Source organism: Malus sylvestris, chromosome 11 (assembly GCF_916048215.2).
Source record: "Malus sylvestris chromosome 11, drMalSylv7.2, whole genome shotgun sequence".
NCBI lineage: Eukaryota > Viridiplantae > Streptophyta > Magnoliopsida > Rosales > Rosaceae > Malus > Malus sylvestris.
Genome location: NC_062270.1, coordinates 39,981,852 through 40,002,248, shown reverse-complemented (window position 1 = coordinate 40,002,248; position 20,397 = coordinate 39,981,852). Strand labels below are relative to the sequence as shown.

Genomic DNA, 20,397 nt, shown 5'->3' with positions numbered 1-20,397 from the left:
CCGTCAGACCGGATGAGTTGAAGAAGATCAATGACAAAAAATTAGCAAAAGTGTGTGGAAAATAGAAATGTGAAAATAGTACCATCCTTGCTCATCAATTCAGAAAATCCCATGGGTATTTTTCCTTTCATAAATCAATAAAAAACTTGAATGTGACTTTGCTTTCCCTTTGGAATGAATGTTCAATGTTTACATCAATGCCTTGAACCAATAAAAGGGAGGAAATATTTCAAAGGTAGTTAAAAACCATCACGCATTATATCAATGTTATAATATGAATGAACGTCAAGTTTATTTTTTAGAGTATAATATGAATAACGTGTTATAATATGAATGGTTCAAGAGTACGAACAAATTGCATTGTCCAACTGGAATATGAGTGGAATTGGTTTGTCAATCATCAATCATTGTGTAGGCCTCTTAACTACAATTGGACTTGGAAATAAATGAATAGAAGCCCATTTCCACTTTTAGATCTTTAACGTCCATTGCTAAATGGGCGTTATTGGGCTAAAGGTATTGGGGGTAATTTCGTAATTCAGTAAAGTTGCTCGGCCCATAAGACGGCTAAACACTTGAACCCTAATCGGAATCGCGCTTCTATATATTCAGAGCTCAGAGCCTACCTCGTCACAGCAATCTCTGTCTTCTCGCCGTCTCTCTCTTTCTCTCTCTAGAATTAGGGTTTTGCTCTCTCTTTCTCTCTCTAGAATTAGGGTTTTGCTTTGTGCGATTTGCTTGAGGCAGTGATGATGAAAATCTACCTATTTTCTGAGGGATTAAATTCCCAAGTGTGATTACAAAAATTACCAATGGATCCTTCTGAGCCTCCCAACTCTCTTCTTCTTCGTTAATTTTATTCTTCTTCTTTTTTTTTCAATTTTATTTTGTTTTTATTTTCTCTGTTTAATTAAGAACCGTTGATGTGATGATATGTTTCTCGGAATCTCCACCGTGTCGACTAAATTACAGACTACAATTATCTGATCAACGGTTCTCACTTTTCTGTTCAATTTTTTTTTTGGTATATAATTATTTTTCCTAATTTTCAACCTTAACCCAGAAAAAAAAAATTCAAAAAACCAATTTTCTTTGGCCTAATTGTTTAATTGTCTTGAATTTATGACAAAATTCAGTTCTTGTAATTGGAAAAGCATCCTTGCCGGATCCTCCTTGTGGGGATTCGAGGATCAAGCTATCACAGTTCATTGTATATTGTACAGTCAGAAATTATTATAAATTTAAAATTTAAAATTAAATATAAATATTATTTAAAGAAAATTAATCGTACAATATACGATGAACGGTCGTTATTGCTTGATCCTCCGGATTCCCACCGGCGAAGATCATTTTCCTTTATTTGTTGGACAGAAATTTAAATCGTGGATAAATTCAAGACCATAGAATCAATTTTAGCCAAATAACAAATATTAATGGAGCATCAAAATAATTAAAATTTTTAATGTGCCAGTGTAATGAATGCGTTTGTGCATTGAACGGTTGAATTTTTTTCGAACAAATTGAACGGTTGAATTTGTAAGGCTAGATTTTGATAGTCTGTAATTCAAAGACCGGTGCATTTCATATATTGGTTGAAAAATATTCAAAGTAAACTGTCACAAAACAAATTGTAAAAAATAAAATTAGCACCTGCTAAATCACTAATATAATTTAACAACACATTTGTGATATACATACACAAATTTTAATGTCAAGTTAAATGGATTTGTAACGATTATATTTGTGAGATACATATTGTTTGCACTAAAATGTGCATCATTTCACTTATTTGGGTAAAATATGGCATTTGGAGGATTAATGTGCAAGAAGGCTAACTTGGAAAGATATTTAATTTGATATTATAATATTGCTTTTACCTTTTATTTGGATGGTGGAGGCTTACCAAGAGATTTGTTTAATCAGGACAAATGCATGCTTGGCCAAGCTTCTTTCGATCAAGTTCATTGTTCTCAACAAAGGGGCTCTTTTAGATCTCTATATAAATAAACAACGGCAGAAGGATTATGAACACTCAAACAACCAATCTATCAACTCTACTCAAATTAGCTCATCAACTTCCTTGTAGACATTTAGTTTTAGCCAAGCATTCATTGTTTTCCTTGTTTATTAGCTCTACTGCTCACTAGTAGTATCGATCTCATTTGTAGTTCATGTACAACTCATTTCCAGTCATTTAATTTACAATTAATCTATAATATTAGTCATTCACTTTTCTCTGTCATTTACATTTCTAGCAACCCTGCCATTTACATATTGTTTCATCTCTCCATATAAGTAAAGGCAAACAAAGAACCTTGATTTGAGCCACTCTCACTCAATGACACAATCTCTTGGTTTGAAGTCAAACTCAGGCGCAATCTCAATCATTCAGATCTCGTCTACTAATGACATCTAGTAAGAGAAAAGGTCTATGATTGAGATCTGAGCAGGAATTATTCCCAGGTGGGCAAAGCGCGCCGTCCCAGCGTGCTTCGGCAACTGCACCGGGAGGTAAATTCCCGGCCTGCCAGCGAGGCCCATGGCGAATTTAGGGAGCAAACACATATACACAAGCAGAAGAAACTTTTTAGTGTGCCTGAAACGTAGAACAAAAAAAATATTCTTCTAATTTTGTAATAACTTGTGTTTTCGTCTGGGTTCTGAGACAATGAAAAATCTCTTCACAAGCTTAATGCCGTTGTGAATGAGAGACGAAAGAGTCCATAGAGAAAGACCATTATCACACCAAAACAAACTATTGAAAAGAATTCAAGATTTACAGTTTATATTTCTTTGGACCAGAAAGCCGAAGTCTTGGGCCCAAAAGCACAATTCAGTTCAGATAGGTAACAAATCCAATCGTCAAATTAAAGAATTAGGCTTTAGAATTTTGATATTTGTTTTTAGAAAGTGAAAATTACAAAGAAAAATGTTTGCCCAAAATTTAGAATATTTTTTCACCCTAATAAAATTGAAATTAATGATCAGTAGAGTGTTCTTATGAGCATCTCAAATCTACAGTCACAGTCACAATGGCTTTTACAAGCTCTCACTCGTTTCCAAAACTGAGACTCGAGAGAGTAAGGACTTTCGTGTCACGTCATTCATCCGTCCCAATGCTTAATCCACGAAGGGGCAAGAGAGAACAAGTCCGTTCGTAACATATCCAGTCTGGATTATAGGAACTCAGTCTCCGCCGCGGTTAGGCCATCTGTTCCCCCGCTGCCGAGTATGACCGCGGTATCCGGCAGGATTCCTTCCCCTTGACGTGTAATCCCGTCCCAGATTTGTTCTGGGTTCTCTTCCGTACATGTAGCCGGGATTTCTACTCGGACTATCATCATCATCCGGACTCCACGAATGGAAATCTTGGTTGCTGCCAACACGTTCATATCCTTCCCAAGGACCTGACAAGTGAGGCTGCAAATGTCCCCCATGCGATGCGTTATACTGGTTTTGGTTCTCTAAGTAATGGTAATTTGAAGTCAAATCCTGCCTGGCTCTCCACGACTCGGACGGAGGGACGGCTTTTCCCATCGGCGGATTAGGCGAGTACGTAGGTGTAGAAAAACGTTGTTGTTGTTGTTGTAACGGCTGCGGTTGTCTTTGTTGCCTTGCCATATTCGAAAACAAGGGCTGCTGCATTTCTGCTAGATTATATGAGGTAGACAGAGGCGCTCGTTCGACATTGCTCGTGCTCTCACCCCAAACTGATGGCACAGTCATGTTCGATAAGTTGTGAAAGTGTGTGTTCTTCGTAATAGAAGTCATCTCCGATGCCGGTGTTTGCATAGGATAATAATCCGGTGAGTATGAAGGTACCGCTGGCTGCGGAGTTGATAGCCGTTCGGGCGGAATACTGCGATGAGCAGATGAAACCTGTGGCATCTGTTGGGGAAATGCATTCCTTCCAGCATCTCCCTTCCATCCACTCTGCGAAAACCGCAGAAAAACAATCAGTTTAACTTGCAGATAATTATACTGAACATGTATGATTACATCAAGAAATTAAAGTTTCAATGGTTAAATTCACAGAATTTTCTCAAATTTTCCTTTTTCTGTAATATTACACAATATGTGGCCCTAATAAGGTTTATAGCCTGGCCACCATCTATGGCCCATGCAGAGAATTCCCATCCCATCTATCTAAAGCTGAACGGGATGTCACTGTGATGATATGTCAAACCAATAATGCATTGCCATGTGGGAAAGCCATAAAGCGTTTAGCCTGTCGTTGGCTTGGAATACCGTTGACAATGACATCCCGAAGTGTAGGTAAGTTTATCTCCGTCCACGGGAATATCAACCACCATTCACTACTTCCCACTTGTTTCATCGATGGTGACTCCTAACCAGAATCGAGATAACAAGACCCTACAGTTCAACACCACCAATGGAGGTTCAACTTTTACCAAAATTATCAATTGTGCTTCTATTTGCTTGGCTTTCAGGATTCTAGAGCGGGAGGGGCTAGAGTGCAGTGCATGGTAAATTTTTTCTACTAGTAGTCAAAAACTGCAAGAGTGAATACAATGTCCGGCAGAAGTTGCAAAATGAGCCCGAGTAACGCACCGTTCCAGGGTTGCTCGAAGGTGTCGGAGATGGAAGAGAAACCTCGACCCTCTCCTCCATTTTTCTACCTAAACCATTTACACTACCGGCAACACCAGCCCCACCGGACTTAATCATATCCAGCAGTTTTACTGTATCCTCGCTCGACAAGTTAGCAGCCTGGCCAGAAGTCAAAGCAAACACCAGTTCTGGGTTTTTTAGCAGTACTGCAAGCAGTTCTAGATCCGGTTCAGCTGCGCTTGCTTTGTTAATTTGAGATAAGACCGGTGGCAAGGAAGCGACGCTGTTTGCTCCTTGGGAAGGAACGACCATTGTTTCCGGATTATATTCTTCTCTAGGGAAAGCTTGTGTTTCAGTGGAATCGGCAACGTCAGGCGGCTGTTCTATTGGTATTTCTGGTGTTAAAGAATCATCGTAGTCCATTTCAATGTCCCATGGTTCCTTCGGGTTAGACGGTGTCTCCTGGACCGTCCGGTAAGTAGTTTCCTTCTCACGGCGGTTTCTGTTTCTCTGGACTTCATTTTCTTTGCCATTCTCACCACCACCAACACTCCACGAAGGATCGAGTTTTATTTCTGCAGAAAGGAAAGGAAACGGCATGAAAAAGTATCCAACTGCAGAAAATGTTACTTTCAGCACTTACAGAAGCCATCAACCAACCAAAAACTAAGTAAAAAAATAATGGGCGAATATAACAGTGTCCAGAATCTCTGTTTTTGCTTCCTCTAAGCGATCAACGTCCATTTATCCGTTAATGCCTTCACGGCCAAGTTCATCAGTTATTTTGCCCGGTATCATGGGATAAAACGCGTCTCATGCCTATCTCATTCCGCACGTGATAGGTAGAAGACGGGTATATCCCCGTGCCAGGTAAGTCCCTCTTGTCCTTCTCAAGATGCATTTCATAATGAAGCATGCTACCAGAGTTTCAATGCGAGCTCCCGGAACTGTGAATTACCGGGTGCTGGCCATATGGGTTTGGTTCGTAATCAGTTATTCAATTATGTTTATCTTTTCAAGCTAATGAATTCAAAATTGATGATATTTCCATTCACTCAGCCTGCTTTGTAGAATTCGCATAGGAACCCATAAAATAATCATGACAAAACTAAACTTTATTAAAATTTCTTACAAGAAGCAAAATGTCGTCAAATAAATCTTGTAGCACATTATTTATGTAACGTGTAGCAAAACGGCCCTCAGAATTATCACAGTCCACAACAACAGAGGAGAAAGTAAGGAAAGGACGAGTCATTTCTGTCAACAAAACAAGCATTGACATTAATACACTCAGAAACCTAAACTGAGCGAGCCCACTTTTATCCGGCAAGGAACACCCACATGGGCACCAGTACACCCAGCTACTGTCACATGGAAGAAATGACATCCTCCATTCGTTTTCTCTATGCGGCAGGTATAATCTACCACATAATTGTGATGCCTGGACTGTAACATTCCCTACCAAAATGCAAAACATAAATAGTAACAGGACCAAGTCTGAGTGTCCAAAGGATTTTAAGAGGTACACGCAACTGCTATAAGGTTGAGTTAGAGCACCAATTTAGTAAGCGGGAGTTCTTGAGTTTAACTCTTATAAGTGAACAAAAAAGATATTAAAAAAAAAAAGTTGAGCAAAGAAATTATTGGTCAATGAGAAGCTATTAACTCAAAAAATTAACTGTGTCTCTCTATGATATACGTTGGAAGTACTGAAGGCACTCTCCCAACAAACTCTAAACAACTAAGGTGGATCTCTTATTTTTCTTTTCCCTTTTCCCTTTCTATTATGCCTACTGCTTTCATACTTAACATTACGAACAAAGAGTCAAAGGAACGAGAAAAGAGCCACTAAAAGCATATGTACCTGGAGGCATCTTCCATGGGATCTGGATTCTCCTGCACTTCTCTAATATGGGCTCCTTCAAATCCATACTCCGCTTTGGGGCAATAGTAGTTTCGGGCCTATTAGGAGTTTCCCTCTCTTTCAAAGGATATGTCGCAGGTATATTGGGTTCCTCAATGTTAGACCGAATTGGAACTTTGGGTACCACAGGCAAAATGCTTGCTTGAGAAGTTTTTAGCTTTTTCACACCTTCAGTCTTCAATTCTTTATTTTCATGGGATGAACCAGATTTCCCATACTTGCTCTGCATAAATTGTGCTCGCATTTTTGCTTTTTGGATATCATCAGCAGACATTGGACGAGCCTGACTCACAGGTGTTGTCCTTGTGGCCTGAACACTTCTCCCAGCTGATTTTTGGCCAGGTTGTTCCACCAACTGAACTTTTCTGCGCTCTCGAAATTCTGCCACTAGCTAAGGAAAGAGGCTCCTTCACTCTCATATGTTTAAAAAATCAAGTTTTACACACTATATTCATATAACATTTTTTTAGGCCATCCACGTAGAAACATAACAACGTAGAAATAAAACCCTTCATCGACAAAAAGCCTACTTTTCTTAACTAATGATATAATTTTGTTCAAATAAGTAAATGTTACTCAAAAGTTCTATATACCACTTGGGAGAAAATTGTAAAAACCTATATTAAGGATACGAGATGAAGATACACCGAGGATGTTCTTCTTATTTGACTCATCTGATGATGCTGTCAATAACTTCAAGGGTTCTGAAGCATTTACTTTCCTGAACAAAATGCATTCAAGAATAACACCACAAACACTGTCTTATGAACATGTATGTCAGAAGAAATAAACATTCTTACCTGAAATTCTCTGCACTTTCAAATGGTGTTCCAAGGAAGTCTTCCTGTAAAACATAAAATAAAATCTGTAAAAACTACACACCTTAAATCAATTTGAACGAATTTTTAATTAAATCTACGAAGCACTTACAGAAATATCCATATTTGACTTCCACGATTCATCACCCATAACTTCATCGATACTGCAAGAAAATTTTAGATTAGTAAAAACTGATTACCCAATTTTTTAGTGCATTGGCAGTGAGAATTGAGAAATGTACTTGCCTCTGCTTCAGAATTACTAACTCTTGTCCTGAATCACTAGATGTTTTAATGCCATTTGGTTTCTCCAAAGCTTGGTTTTTTGCTAATAACTTGCTCCACCTTGATAGCAAAACTCTTGCCCTGTTTGATATGTCTGATCTTCAAATCAGATAAATGAGATTAAATAATTTCATGGTTTATAAAAAATGACAGATACAGCATATATAGATCGCTTATTATACAAAAGAATTTTGCCCTAGAAATAAAACTAAGATGAATGAGAAGAAAAATGCTATTGTGTATGGTAAAGTACCGCCGGAGAACATATAGAGTTGCTTACTTATACTAACCATAGTTTAGAGATATCAAAGCAATATAACCATCTATGCATATTGAGAACCTTGTTTTGTTGAGTCAAGAACAAGTTTAACCACACAGATATGAGCATGAAAGAACTTGAGAGAGACGGGGTACGGTAGAGAGGTGATAAAGCACCAAAGAACTATCTGTAACAAATACACACCTGCTGTCCTGTAAAACCGCAGTCGATTAACACTTTGCAATACGGCTGACATATGCAAAGGAAGTGCTTTATGTAGAGGCAAATGACAGAGAACCTGTGCAGCAGGTAATGTTAGAATTTTAAACAACAATCATTAAATGCGGAATAGATCATTGACAAGATGGATTCCAGTTCAATAAGTACCTTTAAGATAACTAGTAAAACATTTGTTTGTTCTTCGACAGCAGCTTGACTCAACCACGTTACTAAAATCATTACACCTCCTTTAGTTAAGAACCTGCACGTATACAAGTGGATGTTTGGAACATGAAAAGAGACAAATAGTGTTGTACTATGAAACCTATAAAGTGATTTGTATTACCAACATAATACTGAAGAATTTTGTATCCGCAGTATCCACTCCATCAGTTTCACTTGCCCAGAAAATGTTTCTTCTTTCCGCATCAGGTTGAAAATGTCTTCAACAAAACATTTATCTAAATCGTCTAATCCAGAAGGAGCATCATCCTGCGTTGAGCATGATGGTGCATCTTCAACATTTGCGGGACCAACAGAGTTCAAGGGAACTGGATCACTTGGTGTCAAAGAATCAGGGCTTGTTGAGACCCCATCCTGCAAATCTTTATGTTCACCAGATTTCAAGGCCTTTTCCCTTGACAACTGTACTAGTTTTCTAACTCTCGACCGTTGACTGTTAAAGAAATCACGAACCTGTCAATTAATGGAACATATGTAAGAAACAATTAAAAAAATCACCATAAAAGGACCACACTGGGGAGAAAACGTGGATCAACCAAAAAATAGCCTGTTGTAAAGTGTAAGGCGGTATATCACTATCAGTTTAAACCACATTGGCGCACATGGTAGGGGTCATATGACGGCATAAACTAAATGCATTACAAAAACATCTAAAGGAACAAGTATTTGAGAAGGAAAGCTGAATGAAAGGTAACCTGTGTGACTGTAATGCCGAATAGAGCATTGAGCTCCCGAGATTCCTTCTTACTAATCGAATCTTTAATCGAAAAAACAGATTGCATATACTTTATAGCCTTTGGATTTAACAAATCCCTAGGTCTTTTTCCTGCAATTGGACCATCTAGTTAATATATAACAGATGATGGCCACAATGAACAAACACAAGAAAAGTATAAATATTTGTAAACAGTAAACTATAGCATCCAGATGGGTATATAGCATCTCACATAATTAAGCTGAATAAGCAAATTAAACAAGATTAACCCCACAATTAGCAATAATAATCCCACTTCCAATACTTACCAATCTTAATTGAAAGAGCACCAGCTGCCTGCATATCACAAAACGAAAGACAACATCATTAGAATTAGGTATTGTAATTTTCTTTAAATTTTCCTCCAATTTCTCGGGAAACCAAACACGCAGAATGCAAATTCGAATACGAAGACAACGCACCATCTCTTGGGAGAGAGGATTGACACCGGTGAGTTTGCATTGGGTGCCGACGATTCTCTGGAGCTGATCGATCTGGCTGTGGAAAAGCTCCCTCTGCGAGTCCAAGAACTTCCCGAACGACTCCGGGGAGGTCCCAATCTCCATCTCCGCCGAGGGATCCTCCATTGCCGACCTCCAAGCTCGAGTTTCTGAAGCTAAATGCAGCCCATGAAGAATTCGAATTCAGCTCTTAATCACTGGGAAGTTTGGGATAGAATTAGGGTTAGGCTTCGACAAGAGAAGAGGAGAGAGAAAGAGAGAGAGAGAGAGAGAGAGAGAAATAGGGTGGAAGCAGAGCAGGAAAGTAAAACCCAAAACAATTGGCGCGTGTAACTTTCGGATCCGGTTCGTGGGTTTGGGCTCTCTCCCGATTCGGTTTGCTTTTCGGTCACATTGTTATGCTCTACTCAATATTACGGTCTAATGGTATTTTTCTTTATTTGAAAGTAAGAAGTTTTATATTCGAATCTTGTAAATAGCGAATTTGATACCAAATTAGGCTGCCCATTGTATGGTTTTGCCGAACTCTCCCTCACCTTAGTGTAAAAATATAGATGTACTCAAAAATAAATAATAAATTGTAAAAAGTTACACGTGCTAATTTGGGACATGACATAAATGGGTTTTGGTTTGTCATAATGGTGTTAGTGTCCATTATCAAGTTGAACTCTTGAACACATCTAATTATTTGAATTAAGATTCATTTTGAATTTCTGTGTGTGAAGCTTGCTAATTAAGAAATTCAAACAACTGACTTTCAATCCTATGGCCACTGTCAATCCGTACCACTTGCCCACTTCTAAAAACCCAAAAGCTTGAACAACCCAAATCTTTTTCTCTATCTTGAATGGTCTGCAAGTTCTGGACACATAGATCGGAGTGAATCTCATTCTTAATTGCTTATGTAAGCAAAACTCGTCTAACCCACATCTAACCCATAAAATATGAAGTTGAATTTGACATGTTCGTGTGGTATACACGTGCTTTGCAACTTGGATTTGTATTATATTTGGTTTTCTCACATAAAATTAGGGTGGATCCTAGGATCAAACACATGAAAAATAATCATATTATTAAATGGGTTAATCGTTATAATTTTCATGTGTATGCTCATGATGAGAAAATATGATAGGTTTAGTAATCGTGTCTAGGTTAAGGTTTGTCATCAACGCGTGTGTTCTATCCAGGTTAATCCGAACTCGACACGTTTAGATAATAGATTCATCCATATATCATATCTTTTACGTGAAGAGGTCTCTATTGCACCCAATGCACAATTACAATGGTGTCATTGATTCAATGATTGCTTATCACGAGTTCTAAAAGTAAACCAATTGACTGATTGATGTTTACCATGTGGTGTGTTTAGTTGTATAAGAGTATCTCTCCTTCTCGTGCGATCTAATTTCTCAGGTGATGATCAGTCGGTCAACTCAAAAGTGAGTGCGTGGGCGGACCAACCAATGGTGACCATGCGTCAGGGTGATCCCCATAGCGGGCTATTCTTGTAATTCATGGGCTCTATGTCCTAAAGCTTTTGGGCTTATATTGGTCCATAGGGCTTATTCAACTACCTATATTTTTCGGCCTTAACGTGTTGTTGGGTTACGAGAATCCTATAGTACATGACAATTCTTTTTATTTTTTAATTTTGAAAACTTACGTAGTTTTTATATTTTTATGATAGAAGACTAAATAGTTTTTTCAACATTTTTTATTGACAAATAAAGTTTTATTAATGGGTAATTTAAATTTAGATATAAATATATTTCTTTGAGTTGAAAAAAACTTAATTTTATTCATAGCACGACTCTCAAATTTTAACAATAAAATAACCTTTCAGCAAAATAAATATAAATATCAATTTAACTTAATGAAATACCAAAATATTATTTTTCCCACAATCATTTTGGACATCTGACTTGTTTCGAAATGCTTTTAAAATGACTTAAACCGTTTTTGGTGAAGATAATATTGGACCAATTCTTAATAGAAACACAAGTAAATCTAGAAAAAAACACTTGAAGTGCTTTTCTTCACAAGCATCTATTAATGTTTTTTTTTTAACAAAGATATTAGATGGGAAGAGATGAGTTTAGCCTCATAATGGGCTAGCAATAATACGATTCAAATTCAACTTTGACGATAATCAAACATAAGATCTCTCACTTAAAAGTGAATAACATCAATTTCACCCATTAGTTACTTAGTATTATTGTCTAGCAGTATTCTTCTTCATTTGTATGTTAGAAGTTTTAGATTCGATTATCACGAAAAACAAATTTGAACCACCTTAACATTATTGTTTATAAAAAAAAGGGTAAAAGACTGTTTACTACTCTCATGTTTCGTGGTTTTCAACATTTAGTACATCAAGTTTTTTTCGTCTCAAATTCATACCTAAAGGGTAAATTTTGGGACAGTCTCATACATCCGTTAGTCAAACTGTTAAATCTGTCGTTAATTGTGACGTGGCGTTCATGTGGACAATGACGTGGCGTTCATATTTTGGAGGAAGAAGAAGAAGAAGGAGAAAGAAGGGGAAGGAAAAAGGAGGAAGAAGAAAGAAAAAAAAAAACAAACTTCCCCAGATTTCAGAGGAAGAAGAAGAAGGAGAAGGAAGAAAAAGGAAGATGGGGAAGGAAGAAGGAAGATAGGGAAGGAAGGAGGAAGGAAGAAGGAGAAGGAGGAAGAAAAAAAAAAAGTTGCGGTATGAGGAAGAAGAAGAAGAAGAAGGAATAAGAAAAGAAAAGAAAGAAAAAAGAAAAAAAAAGGTGGATGACACGTGGTGCCCAGTCAGTGCGCCACGTCGCAGTTAACGGGAGACTTAACAGTTTTACTAACGGATGTATGAGACTGTCCCAAAATTTACACTTTAAGTACGAATCTGAGACGAAAAAAACTTGATGTACTAAATATTGAAAACCATAAAACATGAGGGTAAAAAAAAAGGGTCCATAACAAAATTAAAAGAAGGCATCATGTTATAATTAACAATCTTATAATAATAAAATTCCTACTATTTTCCGCAGAGTAATGCTGACTTAATATTTTGTTAAATATTTTCGTCCTGGCTATTTTCTATATAAAAAAGGAGAAAAACCTGACCCCTAGTTAGTCTCTCACTCTTTCGTCCTCCACTATTTTCCTCTCCGCGATTTCCAGGGATTGGAATTTGGGGATTTTCCCTAACTCTATCGATTTTCCACACGATCGACCCCCCTCTCTGCAATTAGGGTTTTTCCTTGTTCTTCGCTGTGTAATATTGCTTTCGTGTTTTTTTTTTCTCTGTTATGGAAGATTATGGGTTTTGTTTATTCAGCGATCTGTGTGTTAGGTTTTTTTTGTTAGCAATGTTTATGTGTTCTATGCAGAATATATGATTTTCAATTTTTGTTTGTCTATGATCTATCTAGGGTTTTCCCCATTTTTTAGGCTTTTATTTTGGAATATTTCCCATGTCATCATTTGTTCATCATCTATTTAAGGGTGTTTGTTCTTGATTAATCTAGGTTTTTATCCATGATTTTAATGGCATTGCTATTACTTATTTGATTACCATGGTTTGTTCCGAAGAAAGTTGGGTTCCACCAAGTAGCCCAACTACTTATAAGCACATGCAACGTCCCTCCTCTCATCAATGTGAGATTACTCTCAACACACCCCCTCACACGTGATGGAATTTTCAAGCCTAACACGTGGGGTGACGTGGAGCATGGCCGTATATTTTTCTGTTGGTGTTATGGAATATATGATTGTTATATATTTGCCACGCATTTGGTCTGACTATTGAGTGCTAATCTATAATTGTTTCCAAATTATTACACGACTATACTTGCACACAACAGTATGTGTGCTCGAATATACAAGTAGGCAATATGGTTAACATTTTGTTTGTTTTTTTCTATGTTGATAGAGTTATAGTGGGAGGGTAGCAAATCTTTTGTTACAAATGGAGCGCAAAGTTATTGAGTTGGATCAAGGATGGGACTATATGCAGAAGGGGATCACGAAGCTGAAGAGGATCCTAGAGGGGTTACCGGAGCCTCAGTTCAGCTCAGAAGAATATATGATGCTTTACACGTATCCTTGGTTGTTTTATATGTACTTTTTAAATACTGTGTTTCTTTTATTTTCTCCTTATTGGTGCATTCTCCGAGGTGAACCTCTCCTTAACTTTAAGTACAGAACCATCTATAACATGTGTACTCAAAAGCCCCCCAATGATTACTCTCAACAGCTATATGACAAATACCGGGAAGCATTTGAGGAATACATTACTTCAACAGTGAGGATCGAGGAACATTCTGAAATATTTGCTTATGGTTTCTTTGTTTTGATCATTTACTAAAGTGACATTCTTTCATCATTTTCTGAAGTTGCATAGAATCATAGTTGTATTTGGCTGTTTATGTATTAGGTGCTGCCCGCACTTAGAGAGAAGCATGACGAGTTTATGCTGAGGGAGCTTGTAAAAAGATGGGCAAATCATAAACTTATGGTTAGATGGCTATCACGCTTTTTTCACTATCTTGATCGCTACTTCATTGCAAGAAGGTCACTTCCTGCACTGAATGAAGTTGGACTAACCTGCTTTCGTGATTTGGTTAGTTATTGGACTCTTTTATATCTTCTACGTACTTTATGCAAAAATACCCACTCCCTTTTATATGCTTTGTTGTTTGTCGAAAGGGGCTTTAGTGATCTCAAATGTATTGAATATTCAACCTCAGGTTTATCGGGAGGTCAATGCGAACGCCAGAATTGCTGTTATTGATCTTGTAAGTTTATTGCTTAGTGATCAAGTCTATGTTTTATGCACAAGTATCCTGGCCATGATGAATGTTGTACCAATACTTTTTCTCCAGATTAATAAAGAACGCGAGGGAGAGCAGATTGATAGAGCACTGTTGAAGAATGTGGTAGATATATTTGTTGAAATTGGAATGGGTCAAATGGAGTCTTATGAACAGGACTTTGAAGCAGACTTGCTAGTAGATAGTGGTGAATACTATTCTCGTAAAGCAGCAAATTGGATTTTGACAGATACTTGTCCGGAGTACATGTCGAAGGCAAGTTTTCATGTGCTTAAGAGTGTGTGTGGCTTTTCAGTGTTGTTTTTGTCTAACACCTCTTGTGGAATTATACAGGCAGAGGAATGCTTGAAAAGGGAGAAAGAGAGAGTTAACAACTACCTTCATTCAAGCAGTGAACAGAAGCTTGTGGAGGTTAGTTAATGTGTAACATTATATTTTGAGAATTCAGATAGTAAAGTATGTGTTTGTATATCAGTAGTTGTGTGGTAGCTGTAATTTGAGAAAGTGTTTGGATATAATATGTGTATTTACATATGTACTAAATGTATGACAGGGAGTCTGTAGTATGTTTCATAACTTATGTGCTAGTGGGATCGTTGGTGCTTGTGTATAATATATATTTTAAGAATCCAGATGGTGGATAGTATACGTATATTTATTAGTGGCTGTGTGGTATCTGTAATTTGATAAAGTTTTTCCATCAAATATATATAGACTGTTATGTACATAAATATATGTCTGTAGTTTGTTTCATAATTTTTGTACTAGTGGGGTTGTTGGTGCTCGTGTATATTATAGTAGGATCTTGCGTGAATATTAGCAATAAATTAATTGTTGAGAGGAATCTTATGAAAACCGTGGGCCAATTGTTGATATTTGAAGCATTTAGAGGTGTGTTAATGTTTTAGGAATCTATGGGATGTACCATTCTAGAAAATCCATCAATATCGTGCAACATGGAATGTGGTACGGAACATACTGATCCAATAGGCATGCATAACAGGTTTAAAAACAACCTGTTACATTGAACACGGTGTAATTTGCCTAATGTTGTGACCCTGCTTCTATAATTGAAAAGGCGGTGTAAACAGTTCTGGTTTGATTTTGTTGTATTATTTTTAATCTCATTTATATTGTATCATGATATTATTTGCTTTCAAGTTCATCTGAATTATACTTGCATTCTTGGCCTGTAGAAAGTGCAACATGAGTTGTTGATCGTTTATTCAACTCAACTGCTTGAGAAGGAGGGTTCTGGATGTCGTGCTATGCTGAGATTGGACAAGGTATCTTATTGCCTTGCAGTTTATTATCGTGTTTGTAATCAGTCTTCTATTGTATTTCTAAGACTATGCCTGCTTGTTTGTGTCTAGGTGGATGATCTTTCTAGGATATTTAGACTTTACAACAAAATACCTAAAGGCTTGGATCCTGTTAGTCTTGTATTTAAACAGGTTTGTTTGTTTTTTGTTCGTGTTCTTCCAACCTCTTTCAGATGCTCCTTTATTGCAACAGTACTAAAATATGTAATGATTTGCAGCATATTACTGCTGAAGGTACGGCCTTGGTTCAACAGGCTGAAGATGCTGCAAGTAGCCAGGTTCAGTACCTTGTTCTGTTTATGCTGAAAGTGACATATTAACAAGTGTCTTGGTGTAATTGCTGCCATATATTTATCCTGAAAGTTATATATGAACTCAAGTATAGGTGTAATTGCTGCATATGTTTTGTATTCTGTTACGGATCTATTTAAATTTATTCTGCTTATCATTCTATGTATGCATGCTGGAGTGTAGTTGCTAATCACTAAAATTCCTGGGTGTTGCCTCTCTATTTGATGTATCTTGTGGATGTCTTTGAAGTCATTGGTCCCATGTTCTGGCTACTTCAAAAAGTTAGGTGCAAGCATGATTTATGAATATTAACTAGGTGTTTGCATGGTGTGTATATGAATTATATATATGAAACATGCTTTTGTACTATCATGTTTTTCATTATATAATTATAACTTACAATCTGTGTAAGTGATGCCCGAGTTGAGGTTATTGCACGGTTGCTTGATGCACATTTCATTACTCAACTTGGAGTTTTGACTCGAATGCTTGTTAAATTCAAAAGGATCATGGCATTATATGTGCTAATCTACTGAGAAAGAAGAGAAAAAAGTGATACAGGAATGAGGTGATTGTTTTAAGTCGACTTTTATCATTTTTTGGCTAGAAATTTAATGGCCTGATAGTAAGCTGTCCTTCCTTGAACGCTTGTTGACTAAGTTGTGCCAAGGGTTCTTTATCAGTAGTATTATTTGATTTTGTATTGTGTGTGCCTGGTGAATCCTATTCGTTCAGGAGTGAACTAAATATGTGTTCATCTTGCTTTTTATGTTATGGTGTTAATTTGTATCAAAATTGCTTCTGCAGGCTCGAGGTGGAGCTGGCACACAGGAACAGGTAACTACGTTAATCCTTATTATTTGATAATTTTGGCAGTGATTGGAGATCCGTAGTTGACGTATCTTTGTGGTTTTCAGGTCCTTATCAAAAACATAATTGAGCTGCATGACAAGTATATGAAATATGTTGATGATAGCTTTCAGAACCACACACTCTTTCACAAGGTTAGTGTTACAGAATTCTTGTCATTTACACTTGTCTTCTTACTTTCTCTAAGAGGCCCTTTTCCGTTGGGTGTTTAATAGGCATTGAAAGAGGCTTTTGAGGTATTTTGCAATAAATCCGTTTCTGGGAGTTCAAGTGCGGAATTACTTGCGGGATTCTGTGATAATATCCTCAAGAAGGGTGGGAGTGATAGGTTGAGCGATGAGGCCATAGAAGAAACGCTTGAGAAGGTATTATTTTATTGAGGGTTTTTCTTATCATGAATTTTCATTTATTGTTGGTGATGTGTTTGGTAATTCTTGTTGAACTTGGTCTTTTGGATTAATTTTAAGATTGTCATCTAACTGTTTTCAGGTTGTTAAGTTGCTTGCTTATATCAGTGACAAAGACCTTTATGCAGAATTCTACAGGTAAATCCTTTTTTTCTATCAATGTGTAGCGTATGTGGTTTCGTGTCACTTACCAGTTAAGTTCCTGTCAGATACTTGGTGGTTAGTGTTTTAACAAGGCTGTTACCAGTTACTATGTGAAAATCCAACGGTTAATAGTACAAAGTCTTGGGTCAAATAAGTGATACGAGTCCTATTAACCATTGGGTTTTCATCCAACGGCTTATGACATGGTAAATGATCATTAACAGCTAACAGTGTCTTTGTACTCCCAACATATATATGTGCGTGTTTGTGTGCATGTGCAGCTCAGTAGACAATTAAGTAATTGTTTTCTATGCACAGGAAAAAACTAGCCCGTCGGTTACTTTTTGATCGGAGTGCCAACGAAGACCACGAAAGAAGTATTCTGACGAAGCTTAAGCAGCAATGTGGTGGACAGTTTACGTCAAAAATGGAGGGAATGGTGAGTCAACCTGTTTTTCCCTGAGCGTCTCTCTGACTGTTACTTCGCTGTTAATAGAGATATTTTCCTTTTTTTTTTTTTTTTTTTTTCTGTCAAACGATGGTCAATTATCAAGCTCGTATAGAAATGTTTACATCTCGAGCAAGAGAGTTAAAAACCCAATTGGGAACAACAAACCCCATCTTGGACTACCACCCTTTCCAGTGTCTACAAAGTAAGCTACCGGGTCACACCATTACAATTATGTGAAGCGTAAAAAAAAAAGATATACTCCGACTGTCTAGCCATCTGATGCACATCCTGCAAAGTACTTTCAATATCTTCATCCCTTTGCAGAAATTTGTCTTTGTCGTCACCAAGTATTTTTAATACTAGGATTGGGTCAATTGAGAGAAATTTTAACTAGTGGTATTGACTTAAGGTGGATAGGAAAATTATTGTTATTGACCTAAGATGAAGTAGAAAATTGTTTCATGAACTTATTTTTTTGACCTATATTGAATTTCTTCAATTATCTTTCAGGTCACTGATTTGACAATAGCTCGGGACCACCAGAAAGGGTTTGAGGAGTATCTTCACGATAACCCTGCCGTGAATCCTGGGATGGACTTGACAGTCACTGTGCTTACAACTGGTTACTGGCCAAGTTATAAATCGTTTGATCTTAACCTTCCTGAAGAGATGGTAATATTAAGTTTGTGGAAGATTTCCACTGCAAATATAGATTGTGCTTGGAAATACACGTTCCTAAATATGGTATTCCTGATGCCTAGATATTTGGCGTATATATCTATTTCAGGTGAAATGTGTTGAAGTTTTCAAGGGATTCTATGAAACAAAAACGAAACACCGGAAACTTACATGGATTTACTCATTGGGCACGTGCAATGTTACTGGCAAGTTTGACACCAGACCCATTGAATTGATCGTGTCAACCTATCAGGTTATTCCACAATATTTTGCTTAATTTATTTTGGCCATTGGCAGAATGTCACTTTTTCAAGAGTATTCGAGTACGGGGACTATAAGTTGTGTTGTATTTTTCACAGGCTGCTCTCTTGCTCCTCTTCAACAGCGCTGATAAATTGAGCTATTCAGAAATATTGACTCAGTTGAACCTTACTCATGACGACTTGGTTAGATTGCTTCATTCGCTCTCGTGTGCCAAGTACAAGATTCTCATCAAGGAGCCTAATTCAAAGACCATCTCAACGAATGACAGCTTTGAATTCAACTACAAGTTCACGGATAAAATGAGAAGAATCAAGGTCTGAGATCCCTGTACTTTTTTTCCACTTCATTCTTGTTCTGAGAGTTGAAAATTCATAAACTATGGCTGTTTTGTTATCCTTAGATTCCTCTCCCACCCGTCGATGAAAGGAAGAAAGTGATTGAAGATGTTGACAAAGACCGGAGATATGCTATTGATGCTGCAATTGTTAGGATTATGAAGAGTCGGAAAGTTTTGGGTCATCAACAATTAGTCATGGAGTGCGTTGAGCAGCTGGGAAAAATGTTCAAGGTACTACACTATGTTTGTCATTGGATGCAATTTTCGGTGTTCGCGTATAGATATTTTGCCTCTCATATCTGTATCTATACATTCTGTGCTCTTTTGTTCCCATTTAATCCGTTCTGACAACGGTTATGGGCGGACTTGAAATGTGCAGCCCGACATCAAAGCAATTAAGAAGCGAATTGAAGACCTCATCACTCGCGACTACCTGGAGAGGGACAAGGAAAACCCCAACATGTTCAAGTATCTTGCCTGATTCGATTGCTTGGGTACAGGAGGCACTGGTTGAAAACCCTAATCAGAAAGCTCGAGCCACAGTTTCTTCTTCTTCTTCGTCTTCGGATTTGAGACCCGAGAGATCTGCTGTATATTGTGTGCAGCTCTTTTAGAAATGCTAGGATTTTTCAAAGGAGTGGAAGATTTTTGTGCAACTGACCCGTTATCTATATGTTTTTCTAACTTAGGGGGAAATATTATTACTGGCAATAATATTAAGATTTTTGTACTGCTATTTAGTGTTTTCGTTGTTGCTTAACGACGTTTAGAAGGCTAAGGGCTCGTTTGAAAGTGTTTTTAAAATGTTGAAAGTGCTTTTGATGAAAATGTTTTTAGAATCGATCCTCAATAAAATTGCAAGTAAATTCTAGAAAAGTACTTAAACTGCTTCTTGGAAGAAACACATAACTGATGTTTTTCTAGCGACTAAAGAATATATGGTCACCCACAGATTGATTTGATGTCATATTAAGAGTTGGGTTCAAAACATTAAAAAACTCATTCGTTCATTCTTTGTTTGATATCAAATTCAACAGTTGGGTTTGAAACTTTAAAAATTTAAAGGCATTCGTCCGTCTCCAAGTGAGCATGTTATTAAAAACACAAAATAACTCAACAATTTCCATTTTCACAAAATTACGAGTTTTTTTTATTTTTTTTATTTTTAACAAACGATATTATCTACATTAAAAGAGATCTAACAATAATATGATTCAAAATTGTCTCTTAAAAAAATTGAACATAAAACTTCTCACTTGTAGTGAAGAAGAGTACCACCAG

General features: G+C 37.1%; 2 protein-coding genes and 2 non-coding genes across 7 annotated transcripts; 3 read left to right on the top strand and 1 right to left on the bottom strand.

The window, feature by feature from the left end:
• The first annotated feature begins 737 nt into the window (after window positions 1-737).
• On the top strand, window positions 738-834 carry LOC126591678 (small nucleolar RNA R41). The gene has a single exon (XR_007612486.1). It is a non-coding gene; the product is annotated as a small nucleolar RNA R41 (small nucleolar RNA).
• An 84-nt stretch (window positions 835-918) lies between these two features.
• Window positions 919-993, top strand: LOC126591681 (small nucleolar RNA Z155). Its single transcript, XR_007612489.1, has one exon. It is a non-coding gene; the product is annotated as a small nucleolar RNA Z155 (small nucleolar RNA).
• A 1,874-nt stretch (window positions 994-2,867) lies between these two features.
• On the bottom strand, window positions 2,868-9,830 carry LOC126590107 (homeobox protein LUMINIDEPENDENS-like). 2 transcript variants are annotated; one of them, XM_050255621.1, is made up of 13 exons: window positions 9,497-9,830; window positions 9,344-9,371; window positions 9,016-9,161; window positions 8,424-8,773; window positions 8,246-8,339; window positions 8,063-8,156; window positions 7,561-7,693; window positions 7,427-7,478; window positions 7,297-7,340; window positions 7,129-7,217; window positions 6,437-6,877; window positions 4,573-5,147; window positions 2,868-3,933 (listed from the first exon to the last, which is right to left on the bottom strand). In XM_050255621.1, the coding sequence occupies exons 1-13, from the start codon at window positions 9,659-9,661 to the stop codon at window positions 3,187-3,189; spliced, it is 2,958 nt and encodes a 985-aa protein (XP_050111578.1). In that variant the 5' UTR covers window positions 9,662-9,830; the 3' UTR covers window positions 2,868-3,186. The 2 variants fall into 2 exon arrangements, with proteins under 2 accessions (XP_050111578.1, XP_050111579.1); XM_050255622.1 differs by having other exon boundaries at window positions 9,016-9,146.
• Window positions 9,831-12,631: 2,801 nt separating this feature from the next.
• On the top strand, window positions 12,632-19,852 carry LOC126590111 (cullin-1-like). Of its 3 annotated transcripts, none has more exons than XM_050255635.1 (20): window positions 12,632-12,648; window positions 13,452-13,618; window positions 13,724-13,823; window positions 13,956-14,141; window positions 14,269-14,316; window positions 14,404-14,611; window positions 14,690-14,763; window positions 15,549-15,638; window positions 15,726-15,806; window positions 15,893-15,952; window positions 16,773-16,802; window positions 16,883-16,969; window positions 17,051-17,200; window positions 17,325-17,380; window positions 17,705-17,825; window positions 18,348-18,509; window positions 18,625-18,768; window positions 18,875-19,093; window positions 19,180-19,347; window positions 19,496-19,852. In XM_050255635.1, the coding sequence occupies exons 2-20, from the start codon at window positions 13,488-13,490 to the stop codon at window positions 19,595-19,597; spliced, it is 2,217 nt and encodes a 738-aa protein (XP_050111592.1). In that variant the 5' UTR covers window positions 12,632-12,648; window positions 13,452-13,487; the 3' UTR covers window positions 19,598-19,852. The 3 variants fall into 3 exon arrangements, with proteins under 3 accessions (XP_050111592.1, XP_050111591.1, XP_050111593.1); XM_050255634.1 differs by having other exon boundaries at window positions 12,632-12,772; XM_050255636.1 differs by lacking the exon at window positions 12,632-12,648 and adding an exon at window positions 12,655-12,794.
• Window positions 19,853-20,397: the final 545 nt, after the last annotated feature.